The 17,599-nt window shown below is 43.6% G+C and overlaps 1 protein-coding gene across 1 annotated transcript; it reads right to left on the bottom strand.

The window, feature by feature from the left end:
* Positions 1-6,654: 6,654 nt before the first annotated feature.
* On the bottom strand, positions 6,655-16,529 carry LOC104057478 (potassium channel subfamily K member 16). Its single transcript, XM_009558843.2, has 5 exons — positions 16,157-16,529; positions 13,727-13,847; positions 11,509-11,675; positions 9,690-9,858; positions 6,655-7,608 (listed from the first exon to the last, which is right to left on the bottom strand). Exons 1-5 carry the CDS (start codon positions 16,511-16,513, stop codon positions 7,250-7,252), a joined length of 1,173 nt encoding a protein of 390 aa, XP_009557138.2. The 5' UTR covers positions 16,514-16,529; the 3' UTR covers positions 6,655-7,249.
* Positions 16,530-17,599: the final 1,070 nt, after the last annotated feature.

Genomic DNA, 17,599 nt, shown 5'->3' with positions numbered 1-17,599 from the left:
TAACTCAGTTCTCTTCTTTTTGGCATCTGTGAAATAAGTAAGGGCTTTGGGGTTATTAACATAAGGTTACCGTTCTCTGTTTTTGCTCATGAACCATATTTACTGAAAAAAAATCCGTGCCAAAACTCTGTATGGAAATTTCCAGTCACGCTTATAACTTCCCAGAAGTGTAGCTGAAAGGCACTCTGGCTGCTATATCAAAGCCGTACCTACTTTGGTATGGTTTATTACTACAAATACCAGTATGTAAATTCTCAGGCACGAGAAATCGTTCTTCTCTTTTAACATTTACATCGTAAGAGGATGTTTTGCACCTTTGCTGGTTGGTTCGCCGAGGCAGGTTGAGCCCTCACAGAGTGCTGTGGGATGATGACTCTGAACTGTCATTACCAAACCCCAGCACTACAGATGAGCTATGTTGTACTTGTACTGAAGCTTTTGTTTAGAGACGTACTGCAAGCAAAGAATAGAATTCTACAACCACTGCTGGGAATTCCTCTTTTTTGATTTCCTCCTGGAGATTTTTGGCTATTTGGGATCACCAAATTGTGCTACCATTGCTGTAATTACACTGAACTTTTAAGCCCTTTGTAAACTTTTCTGCTGGGCTGTGTTTCTCTAAGAGCCATCCGAGCTTTTCTGGGATTCTGGAGAGCTCTGCTGCACCCATTCTTCATTCCATTGCCAACCTGGGGGCTGTCAGGAAGGAAGAAATAAGAAAGGAAAGAAAGAAAAGGGAAAAAAAATCTGTTTAAAAAAGATTAATGCATTGGAATTTTATGCTAGCAATTGGGAAACTGGCCAAAGTTGTGCAGAGATGGGCATTTAATCTCTAATTTATTTATTTCTACTTTTGGGCAATATGCATGTACTGTCCTCATCATTTCTGTTGCGATAGACTTGCACAATAGAGATGCTGAATAGCTCCTGCATGTTTTTTGAAGAGGTAGACTCCTTGAAGAGCAAGAATTGCTGCCTAGCAATGGGAAAGTGTCTATACTGGGCTTCTTGGATCTTTCTCATTCTGAGCCAGTGTGTATTATATTTTGAGATGAATGCCTGGACTTTTGAAGTTGAGAATAGGCAGATCTCCGCTTGGGTTTCATCCTCGGTTTCTAGTAAATGCCTAATGTAATTTTTAAATTTAAGACCTTTGTTTTGTTTTTAAAGCACTCAATGAGTCATTTAAATCAACAGAACTGTTAATTCTGGGGGATTTTCAGCAAAAAATCTGACTTATGTTCTTTTCTGGTCCCGGTGTTTGATTTTCTCCATCTCTTGCTACTCTGAGCAATCGTCTATTACTTTAAGAAGTTGGATTTAGCTTAAGCCACATTTCTTCTTTGAAAATATCAACATCTTTCTGGCTAATCCCTCTCAAGGAAGCAGTCAACTTAAATTGTAAGTTGTACCTGTCTTCATTTTTTGATGATGTAACCTTGTTATTGATATCATTCTGATTATCAGTACATCTCTCTTTCTGGGGATTTATTATTTCACGCTTCAGCGTCTCACCATAAAAATAGAGTTATGGTTTCCAACTACATATGTGAAAATAGTTGGAAGAGAATTTTGGGAAGTCTTTATTCAGGATGCACATCTCCTAAATCATGTTAAGCTGTAATTAAATGGATTCAATAATTGCCCTAACTTTAGCTCAGCAAAATAAGTGTTTCCAAACCTCTAGTAAAGCATTACCCTAATCAAGTCCAGAACCCCCCACGATAGAAAAAGCTGAATTTTCTATGTAGATTTGGAGCTGTTTGAGTTCATGTCCTGAGGTGGAGCATGGACAAGGTTCTCCGGAGGGCAGCATTATCACTTTCCCACAACCTTTTAGCCCCAGAATAGCTGAATACTGACTTTGCTAGCATGGAATCAGCAAAGTTGACCCAGGCTAGTCCTCAGCTGTATATGCTTAGTCAGGCCTACCTTTACACTGTGAAATCTGGTATAAAACCTTGCAGGTTTATACCAGGAAACTTCGAGGAAATCTTCGAGGCCATTTTGAATCCTGCTGGAATGGTACACAGGGACTTGGCTGACACCAAAATCTGGTTTTTTTTCTTTTCTTCAGGTGCAGTCGTGAGAGATGGAGAAGAGGCCTTCAGAGAGTGATTAGTTATGTTTGCTAAACCAATTCTGAGCTGTTTCTGGTGCCTTTTGGTCACGAGTCAGGCAAGAAAGCACATTTCCAAGTGTGACAGAGTGGAAAACGGCATGTGTGTGGGCCACATTTAGTAATTTCTGTAAAAAATATAATCCCACTGGCTAAATGATGTTACATTAGCCAAACTGTTCCACTGCTTTGAGTAGTCTCTCTGCTTCCAGGAAAAAGACTAATCTCTCCAAATGAACTGGCTATTAATTGAAGGAGACCTCAAAAGATCCCTAAACAGTCCCATACAGTAATGAAAGACAGATCGAAGTGCAGTTCCTCCTATTCTCTCTGGAGGCAGATGAACTTCTGAGGGGCTTCTTTCTAAGGGAAATATAATTCCTCGTGGCATTTCCTTGGTTTCAAGCACAGAAATGCAGGCTGTTTGCTAGCTGGCAGCAAAGATGTGGGTGATGTATGAGGACCAGACCAGACTGAATGCAGGGACATGCTGCTGCCATTTAATCCAAGATAATATATTTCATGATCATTCTCCTGGAGTTTTTTCAGCAACTGATTTGATGTATGGGAAAGTATTTGGCTTGTCTTGGAAATGTTTCCCATTTGAAAACAAGCTGCAGTGGGAGAGCTGGCAGTTGCACAGGAAGTTGCTCCGTGAAAACTGGATTTCGCTGAATGGTGCAGTGGGGATGGGTCACAGCAAGGGCTTTTGAACAGCTTCTGGGAAATGCTCCAGGCTACGCAGATCCGCTAATGGAGAACCCTCCTGCCTGGTCTCTGGAGGATTGTTGTCACCTCGCTGCTTGGCAGAACAGGGATTTCGGAATGGATTTTGTTCCTGTTTTCTGTCCCTTGGGCAAGGGGAACGTGCAGAAGAAGAGCCTGGCTTATACTCATGAACTAAAAGTCTTGGGACAATTTAAAATCTCCTGCTGTGGACCAGAAGCTATGTTCTAACTTTGGTCTCAATTCAAGACTATTTTTCCTAACCCCAGCAAATACAGAACCACTAGCTGGGTCTAATCTATTTGTAAGCACCAGACCAGGTGTTTGCCAAAGGTCTCATGCATGAGCCCAGGGGATCGACTTGATTTTCTCTGGGGCCCCTGCTATTTGCACAGAGAGCAACAGCTCCTCTTTTCAGAGGTGATGCGAGGATAAGATCTGCTGCAGTTGTGAAGTGCTCGGAAGATAATAATGCTGGAACAGGCTGCTTGCTTCAGCCCCGGAGAGATTTGTCACTGTGCCTAAGCCCTTGTGGAGACAGCTTTATTGTGCAGTGTAAGCATGAGGAACAATATCACATCCAAAAAAGTTCCTCTCCCACCCTGGCTTGCAGCTCTCCTGGGCTTTTCCCAGTGGAGAGGACCACACACCCTTTGGCGCTGGTTGTTTCTTCCATATATCTGCAATGTCTATCTCCACCCCTTTTGCTGCATGAAGTACTGCGTGCCCTTGAGGCTGCAGTGGAGTGGGACAGCTCATCCTGCCTGCACCCAAACCTACCGTTTTGCAAGGTTTTTTTCTGGACCAAACTCTTTCCCTGTGGGACAAAGGGTGTGAAGGCATGCCTCCATCCTGCAGCAGATGGAATACAGGGGAAGCTGGGGCATCGAGCATGAGGTAGAAGCATACCCTGTCTCAGCACCACGTGTGCTGCTGGTGAAGGTCCCTCACATGTTGGTTTGCAGACAGAAAGCTGCTGCATCCCCAGCTGACCTTCACAAAACTGTTTCAGAGTGGGTGCAAGGCTGATCCCACCTGTTTGGGGTGCCTACCTCCATATCCTTGTTGGGAATGAGGTGTTCTCTTGAATGACACTCAATTCAAGTTGTGCCAGGGAAGGATTAGATTGGATATTAGGAAAAATTGTATTATTGCAAGAGTGGCGAAGCATTGGATCAGGCTGCCCAGGGCAGCGGTGGAGTCCCCATCTCTTGAGGTGTTCAAAAAATGTGTAGATGTGGTGCTTTGGGACATGGTTTAGTAGGCACAGTGGTGTTGGGCTGATGGTTGGACACAATGACCTTAGAGATCTTTTCCAGCTTTAACTATTCTATGATTCTATCTTTTTCCCCTTAGCAAGCTCATATAACTGCATAAGAATATAGGATGGCTTCCTGTGGTTCAGAGTGACAAACCTGCTGCCGTGGGACTTAGCCAGGGCTGTACCGGCTGCATCAGTAGGAGGTAGAGTAAAATCGCCCAAATTTGGCAGAAAAGAAAAAGGGAGAGGGTCTGCTGGTTACAGCCACGAGAGGGCACAAGAAGCAAAGCTGAGACCCTTCTTCTAAAGCCCCCTCCCCCCCGCAGATAGGGAGGATTTGTGAATGTCTGGTCTACTTTCTTAGGTCAACTGTTTGAATTTCTTCTGAGAGCTTTCATTTTTTTTTTTTTTATGCCTATGGATGTGTTTTCTCTGTTCCAACTGAAGGGACACCTCAGCTCTCAGTGCCTGAGGGAGGACAGCTCCATGACATTTCTCACATCTCCTGCTCCAGGGTGAGTTGTTCAGTTCCTCGGTGACTTTTCTGGAACATCCTTACGCGGGGAGTGGAGTAAGAGCAGATGAGTTAAAATGCAAATTGCCTGCATCCTATGACAATAGCTGCACAGAGGGGAATTGCTTTCAGAAACAGCAAGTGTTTTGTTCTCATGGCTTGTTGTTAAACATCCACCAGTGTGAAGGACAGAAAATATCTCCTATTCTGCTCAAGGAGTCACTGCCTGGCTCTGTGCTTACTGTTTACTGTCAGAGTCCATGGACCATCTGTCTTGCCCTTCCTGATCCGTCCAAAAAAGCATCCTCTATTGCTCTATGTTGCAATGGGGCATTACCTGCTTCATTCAGGGCCAGGTTGTATTAGTTGTCATGACAGAGTGCAAGTAGGAGAGTGGGAACAGGTTGAAGACAACCCTTCAGAGATGTGTTAACTTCAAGATGTTCCTTGGAGGGTCTTGTTTCTCCTCTGCAATAGAGACAGCAAATAGACATGCATTCTGCTGGCCTAGAGGCCCTGCCTGCCACCTTGGGGCTGAGGAGCATCAGGCACCAGGAAAAGACCTGGAAGGAACAATGAGAAGCTGTGCAAAATTGTCATCACGCCCCAATGCAGGCCCACTTCTTCCTAAACCAGCCCTGACGGTGCCTCTTTTAGGTTGGAGATGGGGTTAATGCACCTTGTAGGGAGGGCTGGGAAAAAGACAAGAGGAAAAAATGATATCTGGAAAAATTATAATAATGTGAGTCGATGCTTGAGAGAAGAACACGGAGAGGTAAAGATATCCCTTCCTGGGAGCATCTAGCTGATTTCCCTGCCTGGTTATGGTATCACCTTATGATTGCAACAGTCATGGCTTGCATGAGGAGCTCTGTGTCCTATGATACCCGTCACCTTGCCCTGACAAGTTCTTGTTCCTGCTGTCTCAGAAAGGTTTACGCAGAATGAGACATTAGGCAAGAAGTTATCCTTGAGGGCAATGCTGGAAAATAATTTGGGGATGGAAAGAAAAGACGTATTTGGTCAGCTCTACATGCTAGTTCTTGAACGAGCAGAGCTGTTTTGGCAAAAAGTGTGGTCTTGTTTGACTGAAATAGTTACAAATTCAACTTTAAGACTGATTGCATCTGTATGGCCTATAATTGTATATATATAGCTGTAATCTTGTACAGGAATAGCTCTGGCAAGGGCTGGTCTTGCTGTAACTAATGCCCTCTGGGTTAGCTGAGAACAATTATTCACTGTCTGACAAAATAGGACTGGAGGATATAACAAAAACCTGTCAAGTGACAAGTTCAACACCATCAAAGGGAGCCACTACGTGCCCTGAATCTATGAACTGCCTTGGGTGGGTCCTGTGGATGCTGAGGCGAGTTCAGCATTTGGGCAAGTTCGTGGACTTTGAAATACAGCCTTTGAGCTTCCAGCTGCTGGAAGGAGCGATTGCATCTCTGTGTTGGAGCATGGCAGAGCTGCCTCATGCTATTTGGAGGCATATGCAGGTAGTTGAGGTCAGAGATGGGCTTTTGGACTAGACTGACTTTTAGTGCAACCATATACACCCATGGGACTTTCCACCTCTATGTCTACCATAGGTGCTTTGCCAGCACTTCAGGGTAGGCTTTTTGTAGAATTTTGACACACTCAAGGTGCTGGACGCATAGAATGAGCCTTTAAAGGCCAAGGTCTTCACCCAGGGATGGCCTGCATGCCAGGCGGTACATCTGAAACACTGTACCCAGATTCGACAACCTTTTTTAACATGGTTGAAGGTAAGGCTGGACTGTTCAGACAACATTTCCACTTGGAAAGCTACCTTAACACACCACAACAGAATCATTTTTAAATGACTTTATCACTCCTATGGAATACAAACATAGCAGCAAGGCACCGATGTAGTGAGGGCTCCTCCTTTCAAGCCAGCATCTGTTCTTATTAAAAGCTTATAGAATAAAAATATTATAAAATTTGAATTAAAAACATGGTTTATGTGTTCTTTTCAAACATCATCAGAAAGTTTCTTCAAAGACACAAGGGTAAAAGATGAAATTGCCTTTATTAATCTTAGTACAAAATAGAAAGAGGTAGAATTAATCATTTCTAATATGCTAACCCATTTCAAACCCTGTCCATTAGATGCTCCAAGAGCCTCTGAACTGAGCCCAGCTCTTGACATTTAGATGTGTCTTTCAGAACATAATAGCTTATCCAATATGATGGCTCAAAGCAGGCATCTATTAAGTTATATACCCTTATCTCTTCTTCCAAAGGTGCTATGCTTCAGAAAAGCTTGTGCATTTCAGTTCCCAGAAGAAACATGGTTTCTTGCAAGCAGCAAAGTCCAAATAGAACAAGCAAGCTCTACCATCCCCCTCCTCTGCATTTTTGTGGAAGCACCTTAAAAAAAAGCCTTGCAAAACAAGTGCACATCTCAGGTTGTCAGCAACAACTGACAAGTTGAGAAGCTGGCTGCAAGTTGAGGAGCAAATTTCTTACCATTAATATTCAGGCTTTGTGTAACTGTAAATCTTGAGTTCTGAAGGATCATATCTCAGCAACAGGTAGGAGAAATTTTATTTCCATGGGAATTTCTTTAGAATAATTCACCAGCAACTCTCCAACGAAAAATTTAATTTTCATCTGTTTTGGCAATAATTTTGCTATAAGAAACACCATCTATTTCATTTATTGTGTGCTCAGAATCTTCTGCTAATGACTCCATTTTCTGTGCATCCCCTCCAGCATGTGATGACAGTGGTTCTTCTTCTGGAATAAATTGAGTAGGCCAGCATCTTCCTTGTTGGCATGCCTCATTATCCTTACCCCCCTTTCCAATTTGGTGGAGATCCTTGACAATTATTTTTTCAGTATCTTCTAGTACCGTTGTCAATAAATTAAATAGGAGAGCTATCCAGGCTAGGCCAAAAATAATCCAAATGGCCACCAGAGTTCGGTAGTAGGAAAAGTAATTCCTATCAGGCTGTTTACCTGCAGATTAGGGGTGAGGAAGAAGAAAATTAACGAGTTAAAATTGCTTTGCCTCTGTAAAGTGGGGCAGCCTAATGGATTCATTCATGTGTTTTATGTTGAGTACTTGAAGGGGACTTTTCCACTGTAGTGGTATCTCTCACCTCCTCAGCATTAGGTTAAGGCTGGGCAAGTCTCTTGTTGTTGCAATAAACTGACATATGAGAGCACAAACACGCTTGTGTGTCAAAAAGATATACTGGGATAGAGGTGAATTAGCAGCAGAGCAGGATATGTTTTTTTCCTTTTATAGCACACTAACCTCAATTCAGCCCCTGCATTTACCTGTAATATGGGATGTGGTGTAAAAATGTATCATCTTATCTTGAAAGTATTTCCAAACTCCCTAGGCACAAAAAGCAGAGCACAGTGGGCCGCTATAACGACATGACTGGTAGCACCCAGGTTATTGAAGTTCTATGTGCTTCTATTATGTGTGATGACAATCTAATAAATAGTTGCTTTAAATTTTAGGTACCCTTGATTATACAAAGAGAGTGTTTGCAATTTCTACTGTACTTTTGAATGGCTTCAGGAGCTTACTCCGTTAAAAACCAGCTTTCTGTGTTGGAAACCAGTGGGCTGAAGCTTATTTGATGCACTCCAGACCTCTTAGCATCAGCCAGTATCTCACATCTGCTTTTCTGCATGGGTCATTTTGTTTGTTTCATCAGATGTCAGCAATCCACTCCCAACATACAGAAAGCATTTGCTCCTACTGCAGTTAGTCCCATACAATGTTATCGTGTGATACAGTCAATACGGACCTGGAATCTGTAGGGAAACTTGGTGGTATTACCTACTGTGTGCTATAAGTCACTGTCAAGGGTGAGCACACGTAGCACATAGCACAGCAATGTGCATGGACTGGGAGATCGCCACGAAACCGGTGGATCATTTGCAATTGTGAAGCTGTCCAGAAGGAGCCAGGATGCTAGGAACTCTTTTCAAGTCCTGCGATGCTCTGTACTACATAGATCGACGTGCAGGATCTTTGTACTTCATAATGCAAGAGCTCTGGAAATCGGGCAGGTGTGGGATGGTTTGTCATGGACAGATATCTAACAGCTATTTCTTTTTCTTTTACTGGGGCTGAGTAGGTAGACACAATACCTGCCTTGCCACAAAGCATTTCATTTTGTACTCCTAAGTTCATGATGTGTAGTTAGCAAAGCAACCATTACTATCTTTCTAATGTTAACTCATGGCTGGACTTCAGCAGGGCATAAATTTAGTTAACAGCCCAAGGGCATCTTCACTCTAGAAGTATCACTTATCTGTAAGTGTATTACAAACAGTCGCTTCTTCTGTGGCCACTGATTTGGCTCATGGTGATCATGCTGGAGTTCCTCTGGATGCGTATTCCATGGAGAGTGCATTTTGGTCAGCAGATTCACGGAAATGTTTCAAGAAGCACTCTAGCATGCTAGCGTGTAGCCTAAAGAGTTCATCTCCACGGTAAATTCTAAGCTCTGGCTTGTGAAGACAAGGAGCCTCCAGTGATGCACAGGAAACTAAAAGCCACTTTTGCAGCAATATCCATGTTTAATCCCCACTTCTCATGAAGTGAGTAGATTTTCCCACTTTGCCATGACTGAGATTTTGACCTCTCAGCCTGTTGTGTAAAAACATGTCTTCTGAAACACTCTGCATCATGAAACATAGGTCTTAGGTGGTTAAAGCAGGGATACCTGCCTTATTTTTGTAAGATTGTCGCAAACTGTTCCCTGTTGGTATATGGAAATTCCTAGGCTCTTTGAATTATCTCCCTACACTAGCTCTTTCTTCCCCAAAATACTTGGCTTCTTTGCATCCCAAAGAAGCTGATTTCATTATGTTTAGACAATTTTGTGCTTTTGTCAGCACATGCAATCCCAGGGAAACCCGTATTTCCCCCAGAACTGTAAAAGGCAAAGACTAGTCAAAGACTCAGGCAGAAGATACATCTCTGCAGTACACTGGTGGCGTGTGCAGTCAACCCAAGTTAACTGCAATCATAACCCTGGTACTTTGCTGTACCTCCTCTCTGAAACGGACCTTACCTACTACATAATCTCCAAAGCCAATGGTGCTGAGGGTGATAAATGCAAAGTAAATTCCTTCACTGTAGGACCAACCCTCTGTTTTCTTGAAGAAGAGTGACGGCAAGCATATAAAAACTAGGATTCCCGTTGCCAGAAAGAACAAAAGAGTAAAAAATTTGATCTTCTTCTGAAAAAGAAAGAAACCAATTCAGTTATAATCACGATTTGACCCACTAGCAGGCCACATATAGTGGTGGCTATTCAAAATGTGTGGCTATCTAGGAATACCTACTAGGACTACAGCAACCTGTATAAAGTGCTCTTCCTTTAAAAGTACCGCCTTGCTCTGAAGCAGGAAGAAGCTATGTATTATGGATATTGCAAAGACACAGTAGCCCTGGGAGATGTAGTCTTTTATCTGATTGTGTAAGCCTCCAGTGGACACGAGTACAGGAGGAATTCCTATCCAATGACTTTTACCAGAGCCAGACTATTTTCAGTTTTCACCAGACAACTTCACTTTTTGTTTTTAGGTATTCAGGTGTGGCACCTAATGAACATTCAAATTTTCCAAGGAAAATAGACTTTAAAAAAAAAAATTATGTCATTTCTGACAATACTCTCTCCGAGAGTCTTGATTGTTGACTTTAGTTTTCATTGCATCAGTGCCATAACCTGACTCCTACTCAGTGAATACCTTACTATAGGAAGACCTTTAACAAATATGAAGTGCCTGGACAGTGACTTTTAAACCATCCTACTTCCCAGCAGTCATGAAAAAGACTTGTCTGGAGAAAGAGGCTTGTTAAATATTAAGATTTATCTGCCAGACACACATATGCCTCGTCCCTGAAGGTGTTCAGGGCCAGGTTGGATGAGGCTATGAGCAAGCTGCCTTAGTGGAAAGTGTCCCTGCCCATAGAAGGGGGGGGTGGAACTGGATGATCTTTAAGGTCCCCTCCAACTCAAACCATTCTATGACTCTATATAATCTATGTGTAGAATTTAATAAGTCTAGATTGTCCGAAAATTAATGGCAACTGTTGGATGATTGTTCATGCCTTCATGCACTGCGCATGTGCTTTAGTCTATATCTGATCAAGCCTTGTGTTCTATATAAGTTTGCCAGACAGAGGGACAAATTCACCAATTTGAACAGGGTTGTCTGTAGCATTTATACCTTGTTCTGAAAGCAAATTACAGTAGGAGGCACAGAAAAGCACTTCCTCAGTAGTGAAAAGGGGAAGAGCTGCAAATAACTTGGGGTAGTCGGGGAAGCCACATCCTGTCTCTAGCTCTTTACAGGTGCCTCCTCACCTTTCAGCAGCTGGGCTCAGATGGGCAACTTCAGCCTGATGTTTCCCTTCTGTCCAAGTCAAAGGTTGAGAGGGATTAAACGACTGCATAATGAAGAAGGAGCGATGACACACTAGGAATTGAGTCAATATCCTTTGAAACTCCTACAGCTCACCTACTTTTTAGAGCTTTTTACAGCGTGCTTGCTTTTTGCTGGCTCAAGATGCATAGTCATGTCTCTCTCTACTGACTGTAAAGGGAGACAGGAGTGTTAGCTCCTGAAATAGGTGTCTAGAGAAGTGGGATGAAGCGCCCGCTCTCTCTGTTGATTGCTGAAGGGGGCTGGATGTCTGCCCTTCTGTCCCTTTCTCTATGATTTCTTTGTTTAGCTCTGCAAGTGAGGAGTGTCTCTTTCCCTCTCCTAGCACAATGCCTAACACAGCATGAGACACATACAATAGAAGACAATGCCAGCATATGTCTTGAGAAAAAATCCTAGAAATGAACGCATAACTGTTCTTGAGTAAGTAAAACCAATTACCTTTCTCATTCCTTTCTCGTGTAGGAATTTCCCCAGCTTTTTACACAGCAGTGAGAGCATCTTACCAACATGGTGCAGAAAAACTATATTCAGAGGGATTCCAAACAGAGCAAAGAAGACACAGAATATCTGGCCCCCAGCAGTTTTAGGACGTAGTGTGCCATAGCCTATGGAAAAAGATGGGTCAGAGGAGATATTCCAGAGAATTGGAGTAGCCCATGGTTTCATTCATACCTTCCCCAACCTGGCCTGCCTTTGACCCCAAGAGAGGTGGCTAGCGCTTCTCAGTCCACATGCACTCTTTTTTCTCTGAAAGAAAACAGTAAGCAGATGAGGTGATTCGCCCTGCAGGTTTTGGGGAATCCAGAGAGCACTGTGCGCTCCCAACGGAGGCTTAGGGGGAATGAAAACACAATCTAAAAGTAGTTACAGAAAACGTGCTCTGTCCTGTGTCAAATACATAGAAAGACAGATATCAGGGTTTTGGGGACCTGGAATATATCAAGGCTGGAGTCCCAGGCTTTTTGCCATATCGGAACCACATATAGCCATCTCTTGGTTCTTGGCAATCTGCCTGAGTGTTAGTGACCTCCCTGGTTAAATGCCAGTAAGTTGATATGTCCAGATACTGGCTCCAGTCCTGGAAGCAGTACAGTCCGCATTAGAATAGAGGGTGCTAATTAGTCCAAACCATACTGGTGGCTGATTTATTCATTCCAGAGAGATATTTGTCTTAAAGTCCTACTAAAAGAGGTTTTATCTAAGTGGTGAACCATAGCTGCATTCCAAACATGTCCTTAAATGGTCTGGAGACTGTTCCTATTAGACCTCAGGAGTTACATCCCTGAATGCAAAAGTCCTGTACTTTGTGTATATCCTTACTCTGTCTGTGACCTTGAGAAAAGGCACTTTCCCAAGCACAGTTCATCTCAAGACATCCATTACTTGGGAAATGTAATGTTTTCTTTCTGGGAAAGACAAATAAAACAACTGAGTGATTTATTGGCTACTAGGTCCCCAAATTCTTGACCTGTCTTGTGCCGTATGTCACAGGAATATTCCATTTCCCTGACAAAACATGGTGAAGAGAAATGCAAGTACCTGATGTACCTTCACAACAGACCTCTGTGGTGAAGGTGTGGGTAAACAGGCAAAGTTACAATTTTCCTGGGACTGCCTTTCTGCCTTCACTAGGGAAGAAAATTTGATGGGAAGTGACTGATTTGTTTGGCTGTAATGAAAAAATACAATAATAGAGGTAGTGACAAGGAACAGATTGGCTGATAGCAGGGTGATGATGAACTAGGGAAGCTTTATCGATATGTGAATGTTGTAACCATGGAACATTTGTCATCAATGTGGTGGGGCAGAAGCCTTTCTCCTACAGCAGGAGGTCTCCACAGGGGTTCATGCAACACCTACACACTCCCTGTAATTCTGATATACTACTGGGGCCCTTGTGACATATCACACTCACAGATCAGTGGAGCCTATAGTGTAGTGGGTGTGAGGCCCCAGCTTCACTCTGCGAAAACATAGATTTTGCTTTCACTGCATGACAGCATAAAGCAGGACCCAATAGTGTGTATTTTATGCTTAAATTTGACAGGCCTGCACTTTTTTGAGACACATACCTAAAAGAAAGGGAAGGGCAGTCAGGGGCAGGCAGCCCCTGAAAAAGCCAGAACATCTTGAAGCAGTAGTGTAAGTGTGTCTGCATTTGCCTTGCCCCCTTCCCACTTCCCCCCTGCTTCCCAGCATATTACTAATTCAGTATGTGCACTAGCAGCTCAGCACAGGTTATAGAGACAGTGTACATGTCCCAGTAAAGTTCACTTCTTTCCTAGCATTCCTTGATGCTTTGCAACCTTTTGGATCTAGAGCCTGCTCGATCCTAGAATAAAGACCAGGAAAGTGTTTATCTCCCACCCACAACTGGCATCAGAGCTAACACATTAAAAGATGGCTAAAAAAGAAGAAACAAATGAGGTATAATACAGAAGGCCACTGATATTTCAGAAGCCAAAATAATTTCAGAAGCCAAAGAGCTGTGCAGTGGTGAGGTCTCAGGACCAAGTCTGTTGCTGCTTGCCATCCATGACAACGAAGGGCTGGAGTTTTATCCTCGAGACTATTATCCATTTTGGTCCTAAAAGGCAGACATAATAAGCATCCAAAAAACACACAAACACACATACATGGAAAGCATTAGACCTACCTATTGTGGACACAACAGTGCCTGCAAAGAAGAAGGAGTTACTGAAATCCCAGTTGCTGTCTTCAGTCTGTGATTTATTTCCAACAGGGTATACTCCATTCTGAATGGCTTCAGTCAAATTCTGTGAGGGAAAGCAAAGTTTGGTATTGACATGGCTACTTTTCTCAAGTGCTTACTGCAAGAGTGCTGCATATTTCAATGGAGAAGAGAAGGCTCAGAGGAGACCTTATAGTGACCCTCCAGAACCTGAAGGGGCTACAGGAAACCTGGAGAGGGACTTTTTACAAGCACCTGTAGTGATAAGATGAGGGAGAGTGGCTTTAAATTGGTAAAGGGAAGATTTAGATTAGACATTAGGAAAAAATTCTTCATGGAGTGGTGATGAGGCCCTGGCCCAGGCTGCCCAGGGAAGCTGTGGATGCCCTATCCCTGGAATTGTTCAAGGACAGGTTGGATGGAGCCTTCAGCAGCCTGGTCAAGTGGGAGGTGCCTGTGCCCATGGCAGAGGGGGTGGAACTGGATGATCTTTAAGGTCTCTTCCAACCCAAACCATCCTATGATTCATTCTCTGGTTGAGCTAACTACTGCTCCTTTCCTGCGAATACCACTCATTTATCCTCAGCAATACTCTGACACTGTTCACACTTTTACCTCCAAGTCTGCGCAGCAGCCAGCCAGTGGTTTTCAGTGTTAGTCTTTTGCCTTGCTTATGCTGACTGCTGTAGTGGGCATTAGAAGAAATGTTTTTCTTTTAGCATGATCAAAGACTTGTTTCTCTTAGGCTAAGTACTTTGGAAAAAATGATCCCCTATGATTAGGACGTAGCAGAGCAAGACAGTCCACCAGCTTAAGTCAGGGGGTGGCTGGTTGCTGGTTTTGAGTCTGTCTTTGCACTGGCAGTGGTGGATCCAGGACCTGATCACCCACCTGTATGCAGGTACACTGAGCAGTAACCCTGATCCCTCCAGGGAAGTATCAGTGGGTTGTAGCAGGGTACACATGACATACACAGAGAATTTATTTTTAAGGCTGTATTCTGGTTAGTATCACAGATTTAAATTCAGACTAAGTCCATTGATTTGCAAAGCATTACTCTTGGTGTGACCACAACCAGAATTCAGCTTGACATATACGCCCTTCTCTGATCTGCATGCGTGAACACACACTCACATATTTACAATGCGACTTTTGAGGTAATGTTAAATGAATATGTATCAGACATTGTTCAGATTGAGTTGAGACTGCCCTGCCACAGCAGGTTTTACTGGGTACATCTCCCAAGTCCCTCCTACCCTATCATCTATCATGTTATGAATTTTCAGACTCTTCTCTTTTCCTTGGTTTTAATTCTAGGTGCTGTCATTTTTTTAAAAAAAGATTAAATAAGTAATAATAATTGAAAACTGCCAGACAGTATCCATCTGTCCCTGCCTTTAGCAAACAGAGAACATTGGACTGGGAAGGCAGGCTGGTTTGTACAGAAACAGTTTGGGTAAAATCTAAAATAAACTGCACCAGAACAGTCTTCTTCCCTGTGTCCTCCCTCACTGTCTTTTTTGCTGGTGTTTCAGAAAATCAAAGCTAACAGAAGTCATTCCACAGCTCTTGCACAAAGATTTCACTGTCTTGAAAAATTCCTCTCTTTTTTCTCTCCTCCCCTACCTGCAAAAAAAAACTAAGGTGAAGAGGCTACATGCTTATGTGAACTAGGGGCAGGATTGCTGGTTGTGTCAGAAATACTAGCTCTTCCCCTCTTTTCCTTATCCTGTAAGCTGGCCATTAAGAGCCCATTAGTTTCCCATGCAGAAATGTTTACAGCAAGGCTGTTGACACTGCCCATTTTCTTCTGCATTGTAGCAGATGGAGCTAGGAAATACTGAAGATGAAGACACAACAGCACTTGTTCTCACCTTCCTGTATGGTCACTAGGCTACCTGTTTCTCTTCTGCAGCATCTTCAAAAAGTAATCCCTGACTATGCTACCCATCTTGTAGTGATTTGGGCTTTTTTTTTTTCCCCCAGCAGGTTATTTCATTGATATATTATTCCTTTGTGCCATAGAATGCATGCCCACTCATTTGAAACAGACCCATTTATCCTTCCATGCCACCCACTGTAGATAAGCATAGCCCCACCAAAAGCTTAATCAACAGGAGGCAAGACCCCAAAGAATCAGGACACTGTGGGATGGGGACTATTAGGAGCTAACTCAGAGGGTTTTGTTTCGCTAACTCAGAAGCTATTCAAGCTGTATTTACCATCAATGTGAACTTCCTGCTCAGACCAGAGAGCAGGCTTGGGGGTTCCTAATATCCAAATGACCACAGCAGTAGGAATACAGTGAAAGTTATGCCCAGAAAGTCCGACTAGGAAACAACATCTTATTGGGAAACAGAAGGGAGAAGTGTTTTCTGTGGGCCTGGCACTTACCTTCATAAATTGCTCCATCTCCGGCACTGTGAGGTGGTTGAACTTCTGCAGAAAAGCCTCCTTCATTTGGGCAGCTGCAATTTTCTCCTGCTTCTCAGCACTCCTCTCTAGAGCCTGGAAAACGGCAGCACCCACCAGCAGGTAGATGAAGTAGCCAGCCACCAGCAAACCCGTCTGCAACTTGCCACTGCACATGGCCTTCAGTAGGACACGGCAAGGGACAGGGAGTGAAAGGTGGTAAATGGTAAATCCCTCACACTGCTGGGTAGCCTCCCCCAGGCAGAAAGAGCCCTCCCAGTTCCAATTTCCACTGGGATCCTGGACTGACAGGGGCAGCAAGCTGTCAAATACATCCATGGAGAGATTGGGAGAAAAAAATCCACAGCAAACCCAACCCCACCCCCCCCAGTAAAAAAACAAACTTTCCAGGCTCTGAGATGCATGCTGTTTAGGGATTTCCTCTTGTCTGCGAAACTCTGCCTCGCTAAGTTCTCAGGAAAAATGAGTCAGGATATGAGGAGCTGTCAGATGACCATCTTCTGCTCAAGAGGCTCTGGGGACAGGTGAGGATAGCCTGCAATGGACCCACGGGGGAGTTTGCTTGGAAAAACATTATTTTATCTCCTCTGCCTCCTGTTAACTCAGAACTGGGCACCAGCGCAAGGCCCATTGACCCCAGAAACCACTTTGTGCCCTGTGTTTAGGTGCAGCTTTGGGAAAATGCAGCTGGGCTGCTCTCCCAAGCTTCACTTGTCAACTTGCATTGGCAAAGGTCTGCACAGCCTGCACAGCCACAACTGACAGCAAAACCTTGGTCACAGAAGTTCTTCTGCCGATATTTCCTGTGCAGTGTGTCCAGCAGAGGACATTGCAATGTGACTGAAGGCAGCAAACTGGTGCGTGGTCTGGAGCACAAGTCTTATGAGGAGCAGCTGAGGAAACTGGGGCTGTTCAGTTCGGAGTAAAGGAGGCTGATGGGACACCTTAGTGCTCTCTACTGCCTGAAGGAAGGTTGTAGTGAGGTGGGTGTTCATGCCTTCTCCCAAACAACAAGAGATAGGATGAGAAGCAGCAGCCTCAAGTTTTATCAGGGGTTGTTTAGCTTGGGTAGTAGGAAAAAGCAGTTCACGGAAAGGGTCATCAAGCATTAAAGCTGGCTGACTAGGGAAGTGGGGGAGTCACCATCCCTGGAGGTATTTAAAAGATGTGTAGATGTGGCACTTAGGGATATGGTTTAGTGGTGGGCTTGACAGTGTTAGGTTTGTGGTTGGACTTGGTGATCTTAAAAGTGTTTTCCAACCTAAGTGATTCTATGATTCTATGTTGCTGACAGTACCGCAACCTCTACTGATTTCAGAAGGATGGTTCCCATACATTGAGAACTCACTTATGTAAGTTTTCTAAATTGTTCCCAATAGCTACAGTGAGAATTTGACTGCCGTC

Source organism: Cuculus canorus, chromosome 5, assembly GCF_017976375.1.
Source record: "Cuculus canorus isolate bCucCan1 chromosome 5, bCucCan1.pri, whole genome shotgun sequence".
NCBI classification, from domain to species: domain Eukaryota; kingdom Metazoa; phylum Chordata; class Aves; order Cuculiformes; family Cuculidae; genus Cuculus; species Cuculus canorus.
This window is presented reverse-complemented; position numbering and strand designations above follow the sequence as displayed.